Source organism: Artemia franciscana, chromosome 14 (assembly GCF_032884065.1).
Source record: "Artemia franciscana chromosome 14, ASM3288406v1, whole genome shotgun sequence".
NCBI classification, from domain to species: Eukaryota; Metazoa; Arthropoda; class Branchiopoda; order Anostraca; family Artemiidae; genus Artemia; species Artemia franciscana.
This window is the reverse complement of record NC_088876.1, coordinates 30,159,861-30,186,903: the sequence shown is the minus strand read 5'-3', so window position 1 is coordinate 30,186,903 and position 27,043 is coordinate 30,159,861. Positions and strand designations below refer to the sequence as shown.

General features: G+C 37.2%; 2 protein-coding genes across 2 annotated transcripts in view; both read left to right on the top strand.

The window, feature by feature from the left end:
• The window catches only part of LOC136035557 (lysosomal acid glucosylceramidase-like), a 71,418-nt gene that overhangs the window by 30,133 nt on the left and 14,242 nt on the right, over positions 1 to 27,043 (top strand). The window contains exons 6-8 of the mRNA XM_065717425.1: positions 11,466 to 11,703; positions 22,056 to 22,200; positions 25,276 to 25,352. Of these exons, the coding sequence (XP_065573497.1) occupies positions 11,466 to 11,703; positions 22,056 to 22,200; positions 25,276 to 25,352 (460 nt within the window). The remainder of the gene's footprint in view (positions 1 to 11,465; positions 11,704 to 22,055; positions 22,201 to 25,275; positions 25,353 to 27,043) is intronic.
• On the top strand, positions 5,236 to 6,095 carry LOC136035559 (uncharacterized). The gene has a single exon (XM_065717428.1). It carries the CDS (start codon positions 5,345 to 5,347, stop codon positions 5,990 to 5,992), a length of 648 nt encoding a protein of 215 aa, XP_065573500.1. The 5' UTR covers positions 5,236 to 5,344; the 3' UTR covers positions 5,993 to 6,095.

The following is a 27,043-nucleotide window of genomic DNA, read 5'->3' as shown; positions in this document are numbered from 1 at the left end:
CAATTACGCTTGATCCGGTTGAGATTTAAAATAAGATATCGGAGTTACGAGGTCCTTCTAAATATGAAGTTTCATGAAGATCCGATCATTCCTTCGTAAGTTAAAAATACGTCATTTTTCTTATTGTTCAGAATTACCCCCCCCCCCCGCAATTGAGCGGATCCGTTCCAATTATGTAAATCACGTATGCAAGACTTCTGCTTATTTTTCCAATCAAGTTTCACCCCAATCCCTCCAATCTAAGCGTTTCCCATCATTTTAGGTTTCCCTACCCCAAACTTCCCCCAATGTCACCAGATCCGGTCAGGATTTAAAATAAGAGCTTTGAGACCCGATATCCTTCTAAAAATCAAATTTCATGGAGATCCAATCACCCGTTCGTAAGTTAAAAATACCTCATTTTTTCTAATTTTTCAGAATTAACCCTCTCCCCCCAACTACCCCGAAGAGAGCGGATTCGTTCTGGTTATGTCAATCATGTATCTAGGACTCGTGTTTTTTTTCCACCAAGTTTAATCCCGATCCCTCCACTCTAAGTGTTTTCCAATTTTTAGGTTTCTCCCCCCCCCCCCAATGTCACCAGATCCGGTCGGGTTTTAAATAAGAGCTCTGAGCCACGATATCCTTCAAAATATCAAATTTCATTGAGATCCGATCACCGTTCATAAGTTAAAAATACCTCATTTTTTTTTTATTTTTCAGAAATACCCCCCCCCCCCCCAACTACCCAAAAGAGAGCGGATCCGTTCCGTTTATGTCAATCATCTATCTAGGACTTGTGTTTATTTTTCCCACCATGTTTCATCCCGGTCCCTCCGCTCTAAGTGTTTTCCAAGTTTTAGGTTTCCCCCTCCCAACTCCCCGCCCCCATCACCAGATCCGGTCGGGATTTAAAATAAGAGCTCTAAGACACGATATCCTTCTAAACATCAAATTTCATTGAGATCCGATAACCCGTTCGTAAGTTGAAAATACCTCATTTTTCTAATTTTTAAGAATTACTCCCCCCCCCCCAACTACCCCAAAGAGAGCAAATCAGTTCCGATTATGTCAATCATGTATCTGGGACTTGCGCTTATTTTTCCCATCAAGTTTCATCCCGATCCCTCCACTCTAAGTGTTTTCCAAGATTTTAGGTTTCCCCCCTCCAACTCCCCCCAATGTCATCAGACCCAGTCGGGATTTAAAATAAGAGCTCTGAGACACAATATCATTCCAAACATCAAATTTCATTAAGATCCAATCACCCGCTCATAAGTTAAAAATACTTCATTTTTTCAATTTTTCCGAATTAACCGGCCCCCACTCCCTCCCCCAGATGGTCAAATCGGGAAAACGACTATTTCTAATTTAATCTGGTCCGGTCCCTGATACGCTTGCCAAATTTCATCGTCCTAGCTTACCTGGAAGTGCCTAAAGTAAAAAAACCGGGACTTTAGGTTTTCCCCCTTCAACTCCCCCCAATGTCATCAGATCCGGTCGGGATTTAAAATAAGAGCTCTGAGACACAATATCATTCCAAACATCAAATTTCATTAAGATCCAATCACCCGCTGATAAGTTAAAAATACTTCATTTTTCTATTTTTGCGAATTAACCGGGCCCCCACTCCCCCCCAGATGGTCAAATCGAGAAAACGACTATTTCTAATTTAATCTGGTCCGGTTTCTGATACTCTTGCCAAATTTCATCGTCCTAGCTTACCTGGAAGTGCCTAAAGTAGCAAAACCGGGACCGACAGACCGACAGACCGACAGACCGACAGACAGACCGACAGACCGACAGAATTGGCGACTGCTATATGTCACTTGGTTAATACCAAGTGCCTTAAAAAACTGAAAAAACCATAACCAATACGCTAAATCACGAAATCCATAAAAATAAAGAGAAGTGAGAATATTCACTAGAATACAGTAAAGCACTCGAAAAAACAAGGAGCAATACCAATAAATATTGATAATAAGAAGAAAAAAGTAAAGAAAACAGAAAAGACCAAGTTGGCGACACGAAAAAAAAGGACAAAAACAAAACAATACGCTTGAAAGTTAGGAAGATTTCCGAAAATAGTTTAAAAAAAAGAAAAGACTTATCAGTCAGCCTAGAATCGGAAAACAAAAATGATTGAAAATTTGGCAATTTTTGGGGGACTATCAACGGCTGTTTAGGCATAATAAAATTCCATTATGAATAATTTAGCAACGTTGGGTAGTTAAAACAGGACACAAGTTGGACACAAGGTGGTAGAGTTCCTTGAGTAAACTTTAAGGATTTCCTTGCAATTGCGAAGTTTAGCCAGAGTCGACCCAGCTCTAAATGGACATGGTGAAATCTGGTGAGAATAAGCAGGAAGCATGTGTGAAAACACAGGATGGCTGGCCCCGTACCCCCAATGTGCTTCCTGGGTGAAGGACCACAAAATAGAGATCAGGACCACCGGTTTGAACCTTGAGGGTCTAGTGCTGTCATACTTACTTACTTGCTCCAGGCACACTATAGAATGAAAGCTTTTTAAGACAAACCATGTGCTCAATCAAGTCAAAATCCTTAGAGAAATCTATGAAAATACCCATTAATCTAGACCTTGGTCTATATTAATGCACATAGATTCAGCTGTATCGATGAGATTTTACGAGGTTGAGAGAGAGGGCCAAAAACCATAATGATGACACGAAAGAACTATCGGTTTGCAATTTGAGACCAATTAGCCATCTCTTTTCTTATGTATTAGGATAACTTTTCCTACATTGAAAACTCCGTTAAATATTCCTGATAATTGACCAAAACAGATAAATTGATTAGATGCAAAAATTGACTGAATTAAAAAAGATTTTTTTAACGGTTATATTAAGATTGTGGAGATCTGCGAATGACCAGGTGTACATAATTTGAAATATCTGAATCAAGCTTTACCATAATTACCGTTTTATTCTTTAGTTTTCGGTCACGTGGAACCAAATCAGCGGTTTCGATTAAATTAAAAAATCTGACTTGAATCCGGCTCTTCCTTCGTGTACATCTTCGACAAAATTATAGCTTCTATAATTATAACTTCTATAATTATTGTGTTCTCTTTGGAAGCGGTCACAGGCAATCCAGCTTCACTCGATCCCTTGTACTTGATACGCTGCAAGCTTGTATATTTGTGATTCTCCCTTTTGCTGTATTCATTTTGTGATAAACTTGTTGAAGTATTTTGAATTTAAAACAGAACAACTATTGATTGCTGTAAAGACTGAACAACCGTTTTTCATGGAAATCCCGTATGATATCATCCCGTCACCATAGGTTTTATACGAATATTCTGGGAAAAAAACAACAATAAATTCATCTTAAAATCGTGACCCATCCAGCTCGTTTTTAAGGCTAGTAAATTGTCATTATGAAAGTTTTTAGAACAAATATCTAGAGGATTTCTAAGAAAATTGTACATATCCACACAGTTATTGCACGTTTAATTTGAGAAAAATGCATACCTTTAGGTAGTAGGGGTTTCGTGGGGAGGTTTTGTTTCCCCTTCTTGAAGCCTATTACTGACTATAGCAAGAGGCAAGATAACCCTGAAAGATTCTGTGCTTGACCATCCGTCACTAAGTAGCATAGAGATCCGTCAGTGTACCTCAGAATGGTGAAAGGATGTAAAGATCACTAAGCTTCTTGACAAGCAAGGGGTTACCTAACATGCTTTTGGGTGATTTGCAAAAGATTCTGATTAACGGATACTTCTCATGGGTTTAGTCTATCTTGGTGGACTTTTCCAGCCTGAATAACATCTTCCCATTGAACTTATCTATAACTAGCTGTTGGGGTGGCGCTTTGCGCCACCCCAACACCTAGTTGGTGGGGGCGCTTCGCGCCCCCCAAGCCCCCCGCGCGCGTAAGTCGTTACGCGCCATATTAGTTACGCGCCCTTGTAGTTGTGTCCCTGTGTCCCACCTGTGAATATATATATATATATATATATATATATATATATATATATATATATATATATATATATATATATATATATATATATATATATATATATATATATATATATATATATATATATATATATATATATATATATATATATATATGTTGTTAACTACGTAAAACTTGCACATATACGACATTCTTATATTCCCTGTGTCCTGGTGTCCCGGTCGTCATTTGTGCCCCGGTGTCCCGGTCTGTAATTTCTCTTTGAGTGTCCCGGTCGTCATTTATATTCCCTGTGTCCCGGTCGTCATTTGTGTCCTGGTGTCCCGGTCTGTAGTGTCATCTTATAATGACGTCATGATTGCCTTTGAGCAGTCGACAAACATGACGTCAGTCGACACACAAACATGACGTCAGTCGACAGACACACAAACAAACAACTTATTTTTATATATATAGATTAGTTGGCTCCCCGTAGTAGTATGATATTGGCAGGCATGAGTATATAATGAGTCGAAGATAATAGGCTTGCCATTGTTCGTGCATGATTCTGACTCTCCTTGATAAAAGAGCATCGCCAAATGCTGAGAAAAATGTGGTGACCAATGAACCCAGGATTGCAAAGTCTCCATTGGACTTCAGGTCCCAGGAACTTCTTGCTGTCCGGTTCAGAGCCGACTTGAGCATTTCTTGTAGACTTGAAAAGATTGGCCACTCCCTTTCCTCAACTGGTTTTTGAACACAACCTTTCCTATGTCAAAACTTATTTCAATAATTTCAGGAATATGAACATTGTTGCTTGGAACGCCACAGCATTCAAAAATAACCCTCTTTTTTCTTTTGATCACTTTGTATACAGAGGGATACATACCTTTAACCTGGGAGAAGGATCACTTGATTGGAAACTGTATTTCAAGAGCTAATAGTTTCTGGATATAAGTAAAATGCAATTTTTCAAAAAAAAAAAAAAATTTTAGGCATTGACGAGCTTTAAAGAGAACCAAAAGGGAGAGGGGCAGAATTTTCAAGATAGCTATTAATGGTCTAAAGTCCAGACTAGGAGGTTTAAAACCTTATTCGATTTCTTTTTCTTTTTTTTGAGAATCTATATATGACGTTATGAAATCATACTCTAGAATGATAAGAGCGAGTCCCATGGTTGTGACTGTCGAGTCACTAAAAATGGATATATGATGTTATTAAACATCATCAAACTTATTTTGTATAATTTGTATTTGAATCTATAAAATCTTAAAAACTAGCTTAAGCAAAAACAATTGAGCAAGTTTATAAAATAAGCATTTAAAAATCATGGCTAAAAAACTCGTGATAAATTGCTAAGGCTCGAACTAGAACTTATGTTAACATTAAGCGTAAATGAACTATGAATTCTTGTACATAAATTAATATAAAACCTAATATCATGAAAGACAGAAGTATTAAAAATCATGGTGTGGAGGCTCCTGCTGCTCAAACAGAAGTTACGGATAGAATGTATAAACAACTAGGAACCATGTGTGGAGTTGTCACTAAAGATGCTGTTATTCTTGGAAATGACACCAGAAATACTGCAAAATGTGAAAAAACACATTTTATTGCCCCGCATATTAGGGGTGTTGGTACTGGCACCGTTTTACCAGCGATTACAAGTATGAAAAGTAACATGGGGATGAATAGACAAGTTCCAGTAATGGATTGTATCAAGATGCTAGAACAGTATTTTTACCAATACCAAATGCATGCTGGAGCGGAATTAATTGTTGGGGGTGTAGACTCAACTGGTGTGAAGCTATACAGTGTTTCTTCACGCAGCAATTCGGATCAGAGACCTTTCTTAGCCATTGGGTCAGGATCCAGTTCAGCCATTACAATCTTAGAATCGCAATGGAAACCTGATTTGACGCCTGAAGAAGGCATGAGGCTTGTCCGTGACGCAGTTTCTTCAGGCATTTTCAACGATTCGAGCTCAGGTGGATGCGTGGAATTGTGGCTTATCACGAAGGAAGGACAGAAATTCTCAAGGGAAATACCTAACAAAAGACTCGGACTCGGAACAATGTATTCGGGATAGTAAATACTTGTTTAAGCTGGGCACTACTCTTGTTTGAAATCTTCTATCTATATTAAAACAAACTTTTTTTGTTTCTTTGTTTGTTTGTACCTCTGTACTAAAAAAAAACTAACAAAAAAAGAAAAAAAGAAATAAACAAAAAAAAAACTGAAAAAAGTGTAAAAAAACTAAAAAAACAAAAAAGAGGTGGGGGGTTAGGGGGATTCAAGGCGGGGTTTACAGGTCACGGGCTGCTCCACGTGTTGCTGGGGCGTGCAGCGACGCGTGGCAGGGGTCAGCTAGTCCAACATAAGATATTTATAATTTAGGGCTTCCTTTGGTATTTTACGACAGTTTTGTATAACTTCAGGTAAAAGCTTTTTTCCTATTTAGATCAAAAATAACATAAAATTGTCACTTGTCCCCTGAAGTCACAGGTCGCAATCCCGCAGTTCGTTTTCTCTCGTTTTTAGGTTATATTAACATTCACATTAATCCCATTATGCCAGATTGGTTGAAAAACGTTAAAAAAAATATGCCCAAACAAGCATCCTTATTCAGTGTCCGAATCCTGAGAAGAATCAAAAAGGACCAGAGGCAAAGAAACGGATAAAATAGAACATTTTTAGAGTAAATTTTCACAGTTAGTTTAGTTTTGACAGTTTTTTTTCAAATGCATTAATTTTCAATATTCTATTCTTTTTCGTCAGCCAGTTTTTATCAAATGTGTTGACAAAGCAGGCCACATAATTTTCGCTCCAGCAGTCTAAGAATTTTTCTATTAAGAGGTGATCTTTTTGCAACAGTGGTTTCATAGTGATAGTAGGGAAAGCCTCGATAATAGTGATTATCTAGATGATGATGAAACAATTTTGCACACAAGTATCTATTGAAGTGCTTTAATAAAAATATTTATGAAATTGTGCAAAAACAAGCACCATCTATAAATTATAAACTTATTTAAAGAATAAAAAAATAGATGAAATAACAGAACGATAGGAAACAGGGTTCCAGTAGATAAAAACTTACTTTCTATATAATTTCAGCTCAGCTTTGAAGTAATGCCAGAAAATCTGGCTCTCCTTCCATAGAAAATTTCCTCCCACAATGGAAAAGCTCACTCGCAAGGAAAATTCTCCCTGGACAATTTCATCCTCGTTTAAAATTCCCCCAGAAATTTTCTTGCTGACGATTTCACCTGAAAGAATTCACAGCGTACTTTCATTTGAAGTACTTTTTTCTGATCATTTTTAAAATAATACCGGAGGTACCCCACCTTGATTTTTGATGAAATCCCCCCCCCCGGTGTTAAGCTACTCATTCAGAAGATTTACCTTATGGAGAATTTCTCTTACAGAAAATCTCCCCAATTGAAAGTTATCCAGATACTTTCATTCCTGCTGATATTTCCCCCCGTAACATCTCCACATGTAAAATTGAGTCGGCCAAGAGTAAGTAAAACAAATAAGAAGAATGTATTGCACAAATTCTGGAAAATTTCTGTATGCTTCCCAATATTGAATTCCTTACGCAATCAATTGGCAAATTTTTAAAATTACAACTCCAACCTGAGGCAATTTGGAAGGGAGAATGTTATGTTATCTCTGAAGGCATAGTTTTTGAGCCTGTCAATATGAAAAAATTGCTATCTCCAAATTTTAATCCTACGATTTTGGAGAAAATGAGACATGGAAGGAGATTTGATCTTCTTGGTCGCTTTAAAAGGGCACTGGAACTTTTAATTTCGTTAGAATAAGTCCCCTTGCATTATTGTAAGACCACTGGCTGGTTGCAATCACCCATGGCTGAAAAATTAAAAACACATACCTATCCATGACCTTTTTTCTGGCAAAAATGCAAAGTTCTATATTTTTGCTGATGGGAGCTTGAGTCGTAGTAGTAGTAGTAGTAGTAGTAGTATTTTAGTAGTAGTAGTAGTAGAAGTTGTAGCAGTAGTAGTAGTAGTAGTAGTAGTAGTAGTAGTAGTAGTAGTAGTAGTAGCAGTAGTAGTAGTAGTAGTAGTAGTATTGGTAGTAGTATTGGTAGTAGTAGTAGTGGTAGTAGTAGTTTAGTAGTAGTAGTAGTAGTGGTAGTAGTAGTAGTAGTAGTAGTAGTAGTAGTAGTAGTAGCAGTAGTAGTAGTAGTAGTAGTAGTAGTAGTAGTAGTAGTAGTAGTAGTAGTAGTAGTAGTAGTGGTAGTAGTAGTAGTAGTAGGAGTAGTAGTAGAAGAGCAAGTAGAAGTGGTGGTAGTAGTACAATAGAAGCAGTAGCAGTAGTAGGAGTAGTAGTAGAAGAGCAAGTAGAAGTGGTGGTAGTAGTACAATAGAAGCAGTAGCAGTAGTAGGAGTAGTAGTAGAAGAGCAAGTAGAAGTGGTGGTAGTAGTACAATAGAAGTAGTAGTGGTAGTAGTAGTAGTAGTAGGAGTAGTAGTAGAAGAGCAAGTAGAAGTGGTGGTAGTAGTACAATAGAAGCAGTAGCAGTAGTAGGAGTAGTAGTAGAAGAGCAAGTAGAAGTGGTGGTAGTAGTACAATAGAAGCAGTAGCAGTAGTAGGAGTTGTTCTATTTTTAAAAGAAACAATAGTAATAGTAGAAGTAATATTCATATAGTACCTATTGCAAAGTTCAACGTCCCCTTATGCATTCACTACAAGTTTCAACTTAGTATTCAAGGCTGATTCACTAGCTGATAGTTCTAGCTGATTAATTCTTTTGATAATCTTTCAACACAATGTCTCACTGTTTAGGTTAACATCCCCCTCAACGTTTGTAAAGACTTCCAGTCTTTGCTTCATTAGTCTTCAGTCTTTAGTCTTATCCTTATCTTATGTTTTTATACTTAATCCTTGGTCTTATCCTGAGTCTTCAGCCTCTCCCTCAATATTCTGTGAAGAATAGCAGTAGTAGTATTTGCAGCAACAGTAATATGTACATACTTCCTGTGGCTGGTTCAACGCTTCCCTTAACATGCCCTGAAAGTTTCATCTTAATACCCTTAGTCGCAATTAGCAGTGGTAGTAAAAACAGTACTATCAGTAGTAAAGCATGCACATAATGCTTTTTGCTTAGTTTTTACCCCCTTTAGTATCCTTAAACGTTTCAAATTAATACCCTTAGTGTTTCCTCGGGTATTTCTGACACACCCTTAAGACAACCTGCATGCACATTATGAGTTTTGATTAGTTCAAAATCCTTCTAAACATTCCTTGAAATTTTCACCTTTTTATCTTTAACCTCAGTAATAGTAATAGTTATGAGAGTAGCAGCATTAGTACTAACAGTAGTAGTCGTAGTAGAATGCACATAGTGCCTTTTCGTTTGTTTAACATCCTGCTCAACATACCGTTAAAGTATCAGCTTAGGCTGTTCTCGAGATATTGCTGATCCGTCATTTTGACACCCTCAATATACATAGTTTGTAGTAATTATTCCAACTCCCCTCTCAACATGTTCTAAAAGCTACCCTTCCCTTGGTACAAGTAGTTAACTAGCACTAGAAGTAGTAATAGTAGCAGGAAAATATTGCCTCTTGAATTAGTCAGCACCACCCCCTTCCAAACCATTAGCCGTAAGTTTCAACTTATTGTATTAAGTAGTTCCTATGATGTTGCAGATACAAACTTTTGACAACCTGTATGAATATAGCGTGCTTTGAGTGGTAGTAGTGGTAGCAGTAGTACTAGCTGCACTACTAGTACTACTACTACTACTACTTCCACTTTGGACAGCTCAGTATCCTCCTCAACATGTCCTATAAGTTTCAATTTGATACTCTATGCCGTTCCAAAGATATTGCAGATCCACCCTTTTAACAAACTTTGTGCACATAATAGGTGTTGATTTATCTACAAATCTTGTTAACACTTCCTGAATGCCCTTACCCTTAGTAGTAGTCATAGTAATAGTAGTACCAGCAGTGTAATAATAGCCGTGGGAGTAATATCATTGACATATTGTCTTTTGGCTAGCTGACCCGCCTCTCATCATGTTCCGAAAGCTCAAAATTTATACCTTAAGTCCTTTCTCAGAAACGACTTATTGGCAACGTACATGTCAATGGTGTATTTTGATTTGGTACAGTATTCTTTTCAATATTCTCTGAAAGCTCCACCTTATTATCTGTAGCCTTTTTAGAGACCGAGTATCATACATGCCTCCTTTTCCCAATAGAAAATACTATAATTAACCAATAGGCAAATTGAATAGCTTATTGTACTTGCCCAATAAGTAGGGGGGATTATATCATTCCCAGAGGCAGGGGTCCGAAACCTTCAAACTATACTGAACAAAATGGCTTTCTTAAATATTGTTCTAATGTCATGGGAGAATAATGGGACTTAGGAAAGGGACTGCTAACCTTCCAATACCTTTTGACTCTTTAACAGAGCACTAGAACTTTCAATTTCCAATTAAATTTGTCAATTCTGAAGTTACTAAGACAATTCCTTCCATAAGAAGCGACTTGGTTATAGAAAGAAAAATATGTAAAGCCAACCTTAATAGTAACCTTAATACACACTAGTGGCTGATTGATATTAGGTATAATTGCAAAGCGTAAAAATATCCAAAATTTAAGACTGGGCTTTTAATTTTGTATTTATCTGACGAGTTTTTGTGTCTTTGGTCCTATATGTAGTATTTTCTCTTTGTTTCTTTATTTTAATCATCCTTTCTCTCACCACAAGTTATGTTACGCCTTGTAGTGACCAAGCATTTGAGAACGAGGCGCAATAGGAGCAGGAGCATCAATTCATAAGAATTTAGGGGGGGGACAAGGATTTTGCTTTCCTCTTTTATTGCCATTATGATGTAAAAAAATTAAATTTATGGGGTGGATTTGGATTTTTTTTTCTAGGTAGGTGGATCATATCTCTTGGGAAAAGATAACTTTTTTTTCACCAGACAACTATCACGTGAAGAAGGCTATTTTTCAGGTAGGAAGTGATAAAATGCGACATAACAAAAGTAAATGCGATATGCGATAAAAATGCGATATAAAAAAGGAGGATATAACAAATTCTGTCAAGTCTCAAGGTTTTCATTAAATTTTCAAGGTGTTGGTAAAAAAGTCATCAGCCCAAAGCATATACTGTGCCTGCCGGAGAAGAATGGTTTTGGCTAGAATTCCACCATTCAATGCAACCATTTTTCAGATTGGCGAGTAGTATAAAAGTGTGGTTTCTTTCATATTCAGTGCAGGAAAATGGCTCCCTTGGATTGTGGACAAAAAAATTATAGCCAGTGACACAGGCTTTTGCTAAGTGATTAAGCAAATTTCTCTTATGTTCTTGTTGTTACGAAAAGTAAGCAAGAAAGCAAATTTCACTGAAAACTTAGCTTTCTCTCCGAGCTTGATAAGTCTAAATCTTTATTTCTTTTTTTAACTATTTTTCTACAAAAATAAGATAGAAAAACTTATGCACCACAGGCTACAAAAATGGCAAAGACTGTGTGTTTATATTTTTTATTCGACTCCATCAGATAATTTTTTTTTGTAGGTTTCTTGATTCCTATGCAGGAAATGGTATACATTTTTGGGGAATAACTCCACAAAATGAACCTATTAATGGCAACATTCCTGGATTTACCTTCAATTGCATGGGCTGGAATGCAACAACCCAAACAAACTGGGTAGCTCATCATTTTGGCCCAACACTTTGGAATGGAGGATATTCAAATCTGTCTGTTATGATCATGGATGATCAAAGGTTTCTCCTTCCAGGCTGGGCAGAAACTGTAAGAGAATCGTTATGTGTTTTACACTCATTAGACACTGCGTTTCAGCAGCAGGGAACTCCGTCTCTGCTGAAAAAACTGTATATCCATGGTGTTTTAGATCCAATATTAATGCCGATACTTACCAGGGCAATGAAATATGAAATCTCATAGATAAATAATAGGATTGCTTATAATTTGTATCTGGAGGGGGGAGCAGGATATGTACATTTAGGTAACATAATTGTTTGATCACCAAGTGTAGTGCTACTACTCCATTGGATTTCCCTAAAGATATTGTATTCCAATTTTAAGTTTAAGATCTTGGAAAGGTTCATATTTTAAATACTTATTAAATTTATACAATATATTTATTAAATATTATAAATACTTATTAAATTTACATATTAAATATATATTAAGTAGTGCACCCAAAAATTATGCTAAACATACATAAATCGTCATTGTTTAATGTATTGTGATTTTTATTTTCTAAAGTATAGTAAATTTTGCAATAGAATCTTGGGATATTATTAAATTCACAGTTGGGGCCCAGTGACAGTAATTGTTCTATCACACCAATTTTCCATCTTGATCATGAAGGATGAACATTATTTTTCTTACAGCTCGTGTTGACGACTTTAAAGAAAAAAATGGAATTATTAAAAAGTAAAGAATTATTCAACCAATTTAAAATGATTGGACAGGAAACTTTATACGCATGAAAGGAAAACCCCATTTCCTTAAGGAAAAGTAGTTTGAAGCTGTAGTTTCAAAACTACAGAACGTCAATATTTTCAAATACCAACTTCATATTATTTTGTTTTTAAATTCACAACCTGAAACGTGTTAAGTGTAAAATGGTGACGAAAATACCGAAGACAATACAGCCATATTCATTACTCCTACACCTCAGTTCCACCTTTTCCATAAAATTTGTACTTTGTGTAGATCTTTTTTCTTAGTGCCTCCCACCGTTGGTGACGTCTTGTTTTTTGGTTATCCTTAACTGGAGTTTCAAAAGTGGGTACAAAAATAAAAGCCAGAAAACAAATATACAAATGAACAATGTGAATAATTATTAACCGGTGAAAAGCGATAACAGATCAGATATTCAGGCAAGAACCTCAACCAGGTTGTATGCAGTGTTTAGAAAAAAAAAACATTAAACAAAAGGAAACCATTCTAGCAAAGTACCCAAACATAAAAATGAAAGATGGAAAAATATGTTGAAAAGCAGAAAAGGGAGCCATCTTATGTTAAGAACTTAAAACAGTGACTGAAATTCAGCCAATCGGATTCTTTATTGGATTTTCTACTTGGCTGAAAAATTATATAAAAAGATCAGACTGTCTTAAATTAGGCTTAGATAAATCCCAATAATACTAAAATCTTACCGTAAAGGGGTTTTAATTGATCATTTTTGAACAGATGAAGAATCTGTATTAAGTCTCGTCTTATTAGGCAGTATGTTTTTGTGGATTCTTTGTGGAACTGCTAAAACGAAAAGCTATTAAAGGATAAAGAAGATAAAGAATTTGAATATGGTCCAGCAGTAGTAAGTTGATGATCATCTTTGGGGAGATCATTTATCAACCTTATTCTTTAACCAAAGTGCATAGAATTCTATTGAAAACACTTACCTAATAACAAATCACTTAGAAGCTAACACTCCCAAGCAAATTATAATAGACCAAAAAAGGATAAAGATCCTCCAGAGCCATTGCTGGCGCATAGGGCGTCGAATCGACGTTTCAGTTGCTGGGTGCTTTTTACAGGGACAAGTAGCAAGCTTGTCGCCCAATCTTGCTGCGGCGGGGATCGAACCCTGGGCCCCGTATTGGCAAGCAGAGCATCAATCCACTGTGCTACAACAGGTTAGACCAAAAAATGGCCAAAAAAGGTTAGACCAAAAAAGGGCCAAAAAGGTTAGACCAAAGTCTGGGAACAGACTAAATTCTGTCCCCAAATATACAAAAAAGTCTCGCGTACTGAAATCGTGTAACTGCTCACACAGGTGTCAGTTGAACAAAATAAATACATGGTTAAAAATAGACAAAATTATGTTAGTCTCTTTACATTCCCATTTCTATGGTTTAATATATTCCTCAACTAAGAACACTGGGAGAGAAACAAAAAGTCAAAAAATTCTTATAATTTTTTTTTAGCATAACTTGTATACGAAATCCACATCAGTACAACTTAAATGCTCACGAATGCTTTTAAGTGGTAAAAAGCAAATTAATGTTACAGGTTGAATAGCCGATGAATTTTTTCTAATTCGCTGAATTAAATTAAAAATTCTTCTATTGACTTGAAAATTTTTGTGTTATCAACTAAATAATTAACACCATTCCCTTTTATGGCTTTGTTAGGATGAAATGTGCTGTTTCCGTTACATCAATCACTTCAAATAAATTTATTCTATCGAGAATGTCAAACGAGTCAAGCCTATCCTGAGCTATACCAGAGGGTAAAAAGAGGACAAAAGAATAGAATCTGTAAAGAAAAAGAGAAAAGGACAATGGAGAGGAGAAAATCCCAACGCATAAAAATTCTGTTGAAGAAATCAAGGAAGAAGTAGTGGTTTTCACAAACATTACTAACGATAATTTTTCGTGTTTTTGCTCTAAGTTTGTCTTGCCTTATGTGCATTTGTACGCAATTTTGCAAGTAAATGCAGATAGAACAAAAACAAAAATTTGCAATTGGGCACTTGGCTAACTATAAAACAGATGAAGCAAGCAACCTTATTTGAAATTTTGGCCAAGCATCCCTCTCTAAAGCGAAGCTAGAAGCTATTTATCAATGTTGTTTAAAGTAAAGAACATAGATTTTTCTTCGGCAGAAAGTACCTTATCAACTCAGGTTTTTGTCTACCTAGTATTTTTTTTGTTGTAAGATTCTCCAACCGTAGAAGTAAAAAAAGTTAGATTTTTTTCGAATTTCTTTGGTGGCAGCCCTACCTCTGAGAATTCTAACTTTGGTATTATCCACTAAAATCATCTCCTTCATCCAAGTCCAGGAATGTTATACCTTTTCGTTGACCACCATGCTCTTCAACTGACCTAAGAAATAAATACAGCTTAGAACGATCAATTATAATTAAATGATGATAAATCCTAGGGTCATGGATAATTAAAGAAAAATGCCAGACAGATAGTCTGAGTGAGAAGCAAAGCTGACATAAGCCTTTTACGGAGTTTTAATAAAAATGACGTCATTTCACTTGTTGATTAATAGTCTTAATAATCTTAGGGCAGAACTAAGGTAAACAGTCATATAACTAAAGGGAGGATTGAGATTTTTGGGCTGACTCATGACGGACAATGTTGACTGGACTTGTATGCAAAGGGGGGACTGAATTTGCTAGGACTCACAGTCCTTCAGTGTTTGCTGGTAAGCTTGTAAGCAGTAGAACATTGATGTCAGGTTGTAGGTCTGCTTTACCGAAGATGTTCCTAGTATTGACTTCATCTTGCTGGATGAATCTTGTTGATAGATAGTCCATCATCCATCCATCTTCGGGCAGAACTAAGGTAAATATTCATAGAAATTTAGGGACAGCAGGCTTGATATATAGGTAGATATCCATAAAATAAGAGTTATCAAAATAGTCTATAAGCTTCTAAAAGCCATTTGATGGCAATTGGAAACCCCTAGATAAAAGGTTTTCAAAGATTTACGACTGACAGACTTTGAAGACAATTTGACAATTTATGACGGACTTAGAAGACAATTGGGCAACTAACTACTACTACTACTACTAATAACTCACTGCAGCACCAAGCCGCCTGAGGCCAACACAGCTACGCACGCTCCTCCTCCAACCTAATCTATTTAAAGCCTCCCTCTTTACACCCTCCCAGGAAGTTCCCATTTCCTTTAAATCTTTATTTATGACATCTTCCCAACCCAGACAAGGACGACCTGCTTTCCGTGTAGCCCCAGACGGTCGGCCAAAAAGGACAATCTTCGGTAATCTGTCATCCTTCATCCGTAGAACGTGGCTTAGCCATCTCAACCTTTCTTTCATTATAGCCCCAGAAAGCGGGATTGAACCACACTTTTCGTACAACCTACTGTTTGAAATACGGTCAGTCAGCCGGGTACCCAGAACAATCCGTAGGCAATTTCTCTGGAAAACATCTAGTAAATTTTCATCTGCTTTTCGGAGTGCCCATGCTTCGGAGCCGTATTTGACCACTGTCATCACTATAGCTTCCAATATTCTAATCTTGGCTTGTAGACTTATCTTTCTATTCTTCCAAACTTTTTTTAACTGTGAAAAAACACCCTGGGCCTTGGGTATCTTCCTTCACATCCAAGGTATCACAAACTTTTTCATTTTCATCTATATCTTTTCTTGCAACTGTATCTCGGTTTAGCACATTCTCAAAATGTTCCACCCATCTTTCTTTAACTTTTTCCTTATTACTAATTGTGGCCCCATTTCTATCTTTAACTGGGACTAGTCCGGATTGGCTACTCCCTTTCAATTTATTAACATGCCAGTATAATATTTTACTATTATGCCGCCTAGCCGCATCTTCCAGATCCTCAGCAATTTTATCCTTCGCCTCCACTTCACATCTCCTTAGTTTATATTTTAATGCTTTCTCCACTTTCTTTACATTCCTTTTTTTTCATACGACCTATTACTCAGATAATTCTTATACAAACACCTTCTACTCTCTATTAAACCTAAGGCTTTTTCACTAATATTCCTAGTTGCAGTCTTAGCACTCTTCCCTAGGACACCATCAGCAACTTCACCAATTGTTTTTCTGAAATTATTCCATCCATTTTCCACATTGTCAAATTTTGACAATGAGTCACTAGTATCTCCATCAATTGGTTCAATGGGGGCATATACTGCTATAACTGATATCTTAAACTTTTTAGTCATAAAATGAGCATTTACTATTCTATTATTAATACCTTCCCAGCCTAAACAAGACATAGCAGCTTCCTTATTCATCATGAGCCCTACTCCCTGTCTATGTACCCCATCCTTCCTGCCTGAGTAAACAAATTCTATGTCACCTAATTTCATGCTTCCTATCCCTGGGATATGAGTTTCTGAAACTCCTAATAAATCCAGTTCAAACTGTCTGAATTTGTCAGTCAAAATGTCGGTGCGATATTCATTTTTTAACGTCGCAACATTCGAAGTTCCAATTTTCATGTTCTTTAAATCTTTGAAATTATTTTGGCCTCAAGAAAAGCAGTGATCCCGGATACCAGTGCAGGATGGGGACCAACATATCTTCTCAAGTCTACACCGAAGCGCTTAAGCCGGCTTAGAACCGGACAGCAGAAGCAAACCGTCTGAATTCGTCAGTCAAAATGTCGGTGTGATATTCATTTTTTAACGTCGTAACATTCCAAGTTCCAATTTTCATGTTCTTTAAGTCTTTGAAATTATTTTGGCCTCAAGAAAAGCAGTGATTCCGGATACCAGTGCAAGGTGGGGGACCACATATCTTCTCAAGTCTACACCGAAGCGCTCAAGACCGGCTTAGAACCTGGAAGTCCCTTGGACCTCCAGTAAGTTGGAGGCTTTGTGCAATCCTGGGCCCATCTTGGTCACAACATGGTTTTCAGCACTTGGCGATGCTCTTCTATCAATAAGAGTCGAAATCCTGCACCGACAGTCCCAAGCCTATTACCTCCGACTCATTATGTATTCATGCCTACAAATATTATGCTACTACAGGGAGGCAGCCCATAGTAGATAAATTAGCTAGGAAGAGGTTTTTCAGCCCGAAAACGCCCATCAAAACAAACCAGGCCCGGAAAAATATCCAATAATCAGAATCCCGTACGAGTGCTGTGTTGTTTACTAGGCTATAATTTCCTCGAGGGGCGCCACTCCTCGAGTGGGAAAAATTGACTGCAAGTTTCCCAGTCTTGCAGGTACCCCGAAAGGGTCGAGGCAGCCCTTTACAGAGGCCGTTGTCCATAACTCTGGATCTTACGCCCTGCCGCAGTTGTCCTCCTATAGAGGATCCTCCCACGATGGTGTTCTGCTTCACCATGCAATTTAACCCATTACTGGGAGAAGGTTTGTAACTCATCTGATGTGTGAACACGGCAGTGGGCCATGTTGAGTGTACATTTGAGGGGCCTTCTTCCTCCTCCACCTGTAATTATGACCCCCAGGGGAAGGTTTCCCAGTTTCTATTATGGACCCCACTGGGACAAGGTCCTACTTGGTCTAAGCCTCCTATGGAGCTACTCTACCTATCTGTAGGGCATTCCCCTATCTGTTGTCCTCTACCAAAACCTAGCATGATTATCTAATAATTAACTAACTAATGCAACTAATAAATAGTTGCAGTAAATTGCAACTTTACTTTAATTTAGACCATAAAGTAAAGGACAAAAATAACATATACAAGCTCTGTTGTCCTCTGCTAAAACCTAGCATGCAAACTAATAATTAATTAACTATTGCAGCTTATTAATATTGTAATAAAGTACAACTTTCCTTTTAATTTATACCCTAAAATAAAGAAAACACAAAAAAGCTCTATTGTCCTCTTCCACAACCTAGCATGTTAACTAATCTATCTATATATAAAAATAAGTTGTCTGTCTGTGTGTCTGTCTGTGGATCAGGTGACGTCATGTTTCTGTGTTGACTGACGTCATGAAATTAGTTGTCGTCATTTTTGCTTTGACGGTGACGTCATTCAAGATATTTAAGACATATGTTCACGTAGAAATCTATTAATGTTTAAGTTTACAATGACTGATGAACTTACCATGGCAAAAGCCGATGAAGATGCTCAAAGAGTCTATGCCAAAAAACTTGCTGCTGATAGAGAAAGTCAGAAAAGAAAGCGTGCCGAGGAATCAAAAGAACAGCAAGGAAACAGGCTTGAGGCTGATAGAGAAAGAAAGAACAGAAAGCGTGCCGAGGAATCAAAAGAACAGCAAGGAAACAGGCTTGAGGCTGATAGAGAAAGAAAGAACAGAAAGCGTGCCGAGGAATCAAAAGAACAGCAAGGAAACAGGCTTGAGGCTGATAGAGAAAAAAAGAACAGAAAGCGTGCCGAGGAACTACCAGAGCAACGCGGAAGCAGACTTGCTGCTAAAAGAGAAAGTGAAAAAAGAAGGCGTGCCGAGGAATTAAAAGAACAGCAAGGAAACAGGCTTGAGGCTGATAGAGAAAGAAAGAACAGAAAGCGTGCCGAGGAATCAAAAGAACAGCAAGGAAACAGGCTTGAGGCTGATAGAGAAAAAAAGAACAGAAAGCGTGCCGAGGAACTACCAGAGCAACGCGGAAGCAGACTTGCTGCTAAAAGAGAAAGTGAAAAAAGAAGGCGTGCCGAGGAATTACAAGAACAGCAAGAAATCAGGCTTGCTGCTGATAGAGAAAGTAAAAAAAGAAGGCGTGCCGAGGAATTACAAGAACAGCAAGAAATCAGGCTTGCTGCTGATACAGAAAGTAAGAAAAGAAAGCGTGCCGAGGAATCAGAGCAACCTGAAAGTTATCGCCTGGCATTCAGGTACACCCCAGTCGATGATTATAGCTTGAGTAGATGTATTCAAATCGGGACAATGTCTAAAATTTGTCCCTATTGCAAGGCCTTGAAATTCATTAACTACAAATATGCGTGTCCGATTGCAAAACGATGACTCTGGTCAAACATTTTCAGATCAATTGCTGACAATTGGAAACGGAAAGCTCCCAGTAGACTCAATTTCAGGACGTATACAACTACCTGCTGATTTCTGTAATTTAGTGACATCCAAAAATGAATTGATTGAAAAAGTATTTCCGAATATTCTAAAAAATTATAAAAATAATAAATGGCTAAGTGAAAGAGGGATTCTCGCACCCAAAAATATAGACGTCCACGAAATCAACAATATTGTTTTGACCAAGATTCGAGACCAGGCAGTCCTTTACAAGTCAGTCGACACAGTTTTGGAACCAAATGAAGTGGTTAATTATCCATCTGAATTTTTAAATTCCATAGATCTTTCAGGGTTTCCACCACACGTGCTACAACTAAAAATAGGCGTACCAATAATACTTTTAAGAAATATAAACCCACCAAAGCTTTGCAATGGCACTCGACTTGCCGTAAAAAAAAACAATGGAAAACCTAATAGAGGCCGCAATCTTGACAGGGCCTTTTGAGGGTGAGGCTGTTCTTATTCCTCGCATTCCCATGATTCCAACGGATCTGCCTTTTCAATTTAAAAGATTGCAATTCCCAATTCGATTAGCATTTGCAATCACCATTAACAAAGCTCAAGGTCAATCATTAGAAAAATGTGGTATAGATCTTAATACTGATTGTTTTTCCCATGGACAATTGTACGTTGCATGTTCGAGGGTCGGTAAACCTGACAATCTATTTATATGCAGCGACAATTGGACAGCGAAGAATGTTGTATATTCGCAAGTTTTACGCAGTTAATTTGTATTGTATCTATCTATCTATCTATCTATATAAAAACGAGTTGTGTGTATGCATGTTTGTTTGTTTGTAAAAAGAGCGTTTGCATATGATGTCATTATTAGTACATACGGCTTTGTATATGCAGAGACAATGGGAAAGCCAAGAATGTTGTATATTCGCAATTTTTACGTAGTTTAACTCCTGCAGACGAAATGAATGCTTGCCTAAAAAATTCTAATTTATGGGCACACGTAAAAATATTAAAATTAACTACAAATATGCGTGTCCGATTGCAAAACGATGACTCTGGTCAGACAGTAGACTCAATTTCAGGACGTATACAACTACCTGCTGATTTCTGTAATTTAGTGACGTCCAAAAATGAATTGATTGAAAAAGTATTTCCGAATATTCTAAAAAATTATAAAAATAATAAATGGCTAAATGAAAGAGCGATTCTCGCACCCAAAAATATAGACGTCCACGAATTCAACAATATTGTTTTGACCAAGATTCGAGACCAGGCAGTCCTTTACAAGTCAGTCGACACAGTTTTGGAACCAAATGAAGCGGTTAATTATCCATCTGAATTTTTAAATTCCATAGATCCTTCAGGGTTTCCACCACACGTGCTACAACTAAAAATAGGCGTACCAATAATACTTTTAAGAAATATCAACCCACCAAAGCTTTGCAATGGCACGCGACTTGCCGTAAAAAAAACAATGGAAAACCTAATAGAGGCCACAATCTTGACAGGGCCTTATGAGGGTGAGGCTGTTCTTATTCCTCGCATTCCCATGATTCCAACGGATCTGCTTTTTCAATTTAAAAGATTGCAATTCCCAATTCGATTAGTATTTGCAATCACCATTAACAAAGCTCAAGGTCAATCATTAGAAAAATGTGGTATAGATCTTAATACTGATTGTTTTTCCCATGGACAATTGTACGTTGCATGTTCGAGGGTCGGTAAACCTGACAATGTATTTATATGCAGCGACAATTGGACAGCGAAGAATGTTGTATATTCGCAAGTTTTACGCAGTTAATTTGTATTGTATCTATCTATTTATCTATCTATATAAAAAGGAGTTGTGTGGATGCATGTTTGTTTGTTTGTAAAAAGAGCGTTTGCATATGACGTCATTATTAGTACATACGGCTTTGTATATGCACAGACAATGGGAAAGCCAAGAATGTTGTTTATTCGCAATTTTTACGTAGTTTGAAACACATATATAAATCTATCTATATTCACAGATGGGACACAGGGACACAACTACAATGGCGCATAACTAATATGGCGCGTAACGACTTACGCGCGCGGGGGGGCTTGGGGGGGCGCGAAGCGCCCCACCAACTAGGTGTTGGGGTGGCGCGAAGCGCCACCCCAACAGCTAGTAATTAACTAATAAATACCCCATTTGGCCTGATTGCAACACCTCACAAGCCACACCTTATAGAAAACGCCTTTAAGAAGTTAAATGAATAAGAAAACTTATTAGAAACTCTGCTGGTACTGCAAAAGTAGACCTCAGTAGCCAATTTAGCCTGTTTGAAACATCTCACAAGCCAACACCCTATAGAGAACACCTTTGAGAATTTAAATGAAGAAGAAAACTTATTAGAAACTGCTAATACTGCAAAGGTAGACCTAAGTAGCCAATTTAGCCTGTTTGAAACATCTCACAAGCCAACACCCTATAGAAAACATCTTTGAGAATTTAAATGAAGAAGAAAACTTATTAGAGACTGCTAATACTGCAAAAGTAGACCTAAGTAGCCAATTTAGCCTGTTTGAAACATCACATTTTCTTTGAGGTTTGCCTCAAAGAAAAGCCTACTGGAAGTGCAAAGGGGATGATCAAGATTTATAGGTCAACTCATGACAGACAATGTCTACTGGAGTTGTATGCAAATGGGTGCTTCATAATTTTGTATTTTGTGTAGGTTGTATCAAACCCTGAAGCTGAACAATATGTAAGTGGCATTGCAGTTCATTGGTATTTTGACAGATCAACACCACCTTCTTTCCTAGATGAAACTCATAATGCTCTTCCCGATTATTTTATTCTATCAACCGAGGCATGTGCAGGTACTCATTATTCACTAATAATTGCTTCAGTATGCTCTATCAATCAATCCGTCATCGCAAATTTAAATATTTAGATGTTAGAGATGCCGTCTTACTAGGTAATGGGTTTTTCCAGGTATCCTGGGGCAATGGAAAGACAAAGACATTTTCAAAAAATTTCGAAGAAGAAAAGTAAGAAATGTTCTCGTTTAAATACTAATTAAAACAAAACGCCTGGTGCCCCCTCCCCTCCTACCAAAATTTCCCTGTGGGTTCTTGTTTGTAGTTGTCGACATACTCTAAGCTAACTTCACCAGATGGTCTTCATGATAGCTACAGTTCAACAGACATTATTTTTTTTATTACAAATATGCCTAGAGGGACCCCCCCCCCAAAAAAAAACAAAAACAACAACAAATTAACGGAATTTTAATCTTGCTTCGGGTGAAACCAGGTAAAGTTTGAAATTACAATTTAAATATCACTAGACGGGGCATCAGGAATTTAGAAATACCTAAATGAGGCCTGACCCGACGTTTGTTGGGAACTAGTTGTTTCGATTAAGTGCAGTGAATACAATGTAGCATGATCAGTATTTGGAATATTTGTAAAGTTTCTAATAAGAAACTAGGAAAGTAGTTGTTTTCATCTTAGGACTTAGCCAGAGTCACTTTAAAATACAATTTAGTGTACTAGTAAGTAAGTAAGTAAAATATTTATTACCCGTATTTTTCACATGGAACAAAAAAGAGAAAAGAAAAGAAAAAAAGAGAAGAAAAACGGAGAGAAATTTAAGACACAACATGGAAAAATACATAATCAAGAACTGTAGAAATATTTAAGCCAGGGGTGGTTCCATTTTGCCTGGAAATTAGAAATCAACCGGTTTACCGCGATACTGGGGTCTGCAATCCTTTGTTTATCAAACATATATGTATTTCTCGTCCACAAGGGGCATCGCAGCAGGAATTTCGCGAACCTAAAATAAAGGGACCGGAGCTTGTGTTTTCGGGTGTCAGTTAATAAATTCCAAAATGGCGCGATATATAAAATATGCGGCAGTGCGACAGCGTTATACATATTGGCGAGATACTTTCGGCATAAGAGGAGTCTGCTGGCGACGATAGACCCATACGCGGTGCGGAGTTTTTTCTCGACGTGTTTGACGAGCAGTAGACGAGTTTCATTAAGGTTACGGCCTATGGGTAAACCCAGATACACGACGTGAGATGAAACGGTGATTGACTCGCTACCCAGTAGGAGGTGTTCAGGCTGAGAAGGACTATCATTGAAAAAAAGAACTGCAGATTTAGAAGTATTGAAGGCCAGGCCGATTTTTCGGTATTCATCACGCAGGATCGAGAAATTCGATTGCAGACCCCTAATAGACCGACTTAGATTTAATAGATCGTCCGCGTATGTAAGTAGCGACACATTTATATTCTTGGAGATACATGAAACATTTACACATGCCTGGGCATTTAAAACACTGTTATTGTACAAACTTGGGGATAATAATGAACCCTGGCGGACACCTTTCTTTACTGGAACAACCACTGATGTGATGTGGTTACCTATTTTTATACGCGCTTTTAAACGGCAATACATATCGTACAGTACGCTAGTGACACGGAGGTTTACACCTTGCTGGTAAGCGGCTAAAAGGGCCTGAGCGTGAATCGACGAATCAAACGCTCTACTCACATCAAAAGCACCAATCACTATAGGATCACCGGATTCGTGAGAATCTGCTAGAATAGCGGCAAGACTGAAGAGAGCGTGAGCGCAACCCAGACCCGGTCGGAAACCGAACTGGTGGTCAGGCAATCGGCACGAATATTGAATTTCTTTCGAGGCTAAGATCTCAAGAACTTTACAGAGCACTGGAGCAACAGTGATAGGCCTGTACGAAGAGCATTGGTCTGTTGTTTTCCCTTTTTTAAGGATGGGCGAGAGCAAACCGACACAAAAAGAGTCAGGCACTACACCAGTGGTGAAAATAATCTGGAATAGCAGCGTCAGATATTCAAAAGCATAGTAGTACCGTGTAGAAGATTTAGCGCGCATAGTTCGTCTACACATCGGGAATGTTTCTTCTTCAGCTTTAAAATAGCTTCATGTACGCTTCCGTAAGTAACGACAAAATCAGCGACACACTGGCTGGATAATACTGATTCTAGCCGGTTTACGAAGGGATTAGACGTATTTGGGTCGGGGGCACTGAATTCGTTGGAAAAATACGATTCTCAATCTTTTTCGCTAATCGAATCATGGGGTTTTCCGGCGACCGGTTCGCTCAACCGGGCTTTCCAGATTAGTTTTGGATTATTCAAGATACTAAGCTATATGTGTTTAAATAATATGGTTATAGTCTGCTTTCAAGCTACAGTTTTGTGGTTTCACTGGTAATTTAATTTAAACTATTTCAGCCTTTCCTGGATAAATAGAACTTTGTGTTGCTATTTACACAAAGTGGTTTTGGTTCATCAGGTTTTGCTTTATTTTTGAACCTTTCATGTGTCTATAAGGAATCGATCATATTGATCTGATCGTATTGTGGAAAAAAAATTCAGAAAATCAAAAAATTTGAAAAGTATCATCATTTGGTGTCACTAAACTATATTTGATTTATGTTAAATAATAAGTAATTAAGTTAAGGATAAAATAGTGTACTAGCCCATAAATAGGGGCTCCTAATTAGTTAAGTCAAGTGCCACTAATTAAGAGCACTTATTAAAGAACGATATGGTTTCTGTTTCTGTTTTCTTGGCAACTTCGTAAAGAAGGAATTTTAGATGGGCCTTGGGAGATAGCTTATTTAATTACAAATTGAAAATTTTAGTGCCTTTTATAATAATTGAAAGGGATGATGTCTGTGTGAAGCGCTGTTTTTCACAAAAGACTGCAATTTATGGTAGCAGAGCTATTGTTAATAGTAAAGCAGAAAAAACTATACAAGAGGGTACCATACGCTTGGAATTTGAAAATACGGGGTACGTTGTAAAGATGTAATTTGTTTCTCATAGTAAAAAACTATGAAGCTATTTTTTCGTTTTGAAACTGGACACCACCAATTTTATTTTGATGTGATTTTAGGTGACAATATCTGGGAAGACAGTGTAGCTTTAGGATCATGGGACAGAGCTGAAGACTACATGCATGATATAATAGAGGTAAGTACTAAGGTTCCTAAGGGTCTTAATTAAGCTTATTAAGTTTGTAAGCGTATTATGGGGCCTACTTTGAAAGTTCAAATTTATGAAACAATAGAAGAAATTAATGAATCAGTATCTTAGAAAAAGATCGAGAAAGTAATAGATCAAAAAGAAAAATAAACTAATCAGTATATGATATAGACATTGCAGTACAATGATCAAAGTAAAAGTAATGAAATGAACTAGATATCTTCTATTATGGGATGATTCCTGTAAGTTGTGCAAATATATGTATTACAGGGTGATTAGGGAGCTTCATGACAGGCTTCTTCTCACCAGACTCTAGGTATACTTATAATTTCTTGCATACTTTCTTCGCCCCCCTTAAAATATTTTTTTCCTCTTTCTCTTTCTCTCTCTCTCTCTCTCTCTCTCTCTCCCCCTCTCTCTCTCTCTCTCTTTAAAATGAGTATTGCAGCTACAAATGAATCTTCATAGCCAGTTAATTGACTATAAAACCTTTATAATATAGATAGAATCAAAATAATGGTAGAGCAGAAAATCAAGCTACTTAAAATTTATTAACAGACGTTTAAATGGGTCATATTTTTAGCCAGTCTTTCCTGAACAAATTTTTTCGTTTAAATGGGTCATATTTTTAGCAAGTCTTTCCTGGACAAATTTTTTGTTTATATGGGTCATATTTTTAACCAGTCTTTCCTGAACAAATTTTTCGTTTAGATGGGTCATATTTTTAGCAAGTCTTTCCTGAACAAATTTTTCGTTTAAATGGGTCATCTTTTTAGCCAGTCTTTCCTGAACAAGTTTTTAGTTTAAATGGATCATATTTTTAGCCAGTCTTTCCTGAACAAATTTTTCGTTTAAATGGGTCTTATTTTTAGCCAGTCTTTCCTGAACAAATTTTTCGTTTAAATGGGTCATATTTTTAGCCAGTCTTTCCTGAACAAATTTTTCACGAAATTTTTTTTTAGCATTTGTTATCTCCTATGAGAGGCCATCCTCTGTTAAAATATTTGCTCAATATGAGACAATATAATTCCAAAAACCATGCAGATTTCAAGTCCTTTTACTGTATGCTCTTTGTGAGAATCGGGGAAAAGCAACCCGGGGAAAAAACATCATCCCACAAATCGAAATTAAGAGTATTCTCGTCTGCCCCCTTCATTAAAACAACAATTTTCCTAAAAGTTTCAAATCGGTGCCGCTACAACCCAGACTAAAGTAAAAGTACGAAGGTGTTTATGAAAAAGACACCATTGAAGTAAAATATAAACCGTTTTATAATCGGGTTCGATTCCTGCCTCAGACAAATTTTAGGAAATTAGTCAATTTAAAGTCTAAGAAAAACCTCAATTAAGAACTACTACATTACAGCAGTCGTCTTAACTAATAGCACTGCTACCACCCTGATTCTCAAAATCACAAACCGGAAAAAGCCTATGGCTTTTTCTTTTTTGGGATAGTAAGAGACAAATTTTAGAGAATAAGGCATCATCCAGTTTATCATCCAATTCTCATCCTCAAAGACATAATTTGGGACCTTTCAACATCACTAAACAAAATGATTATCTCAAAATGTTGATTGCATATGTTTCGGGAAATGATTGGCGTGGGGTGGAGGCTATTTACCTTAAAATCACTTTATACTAGTAAAAAAGGAACTAGCCCTTACAATTTTGAATCGAATT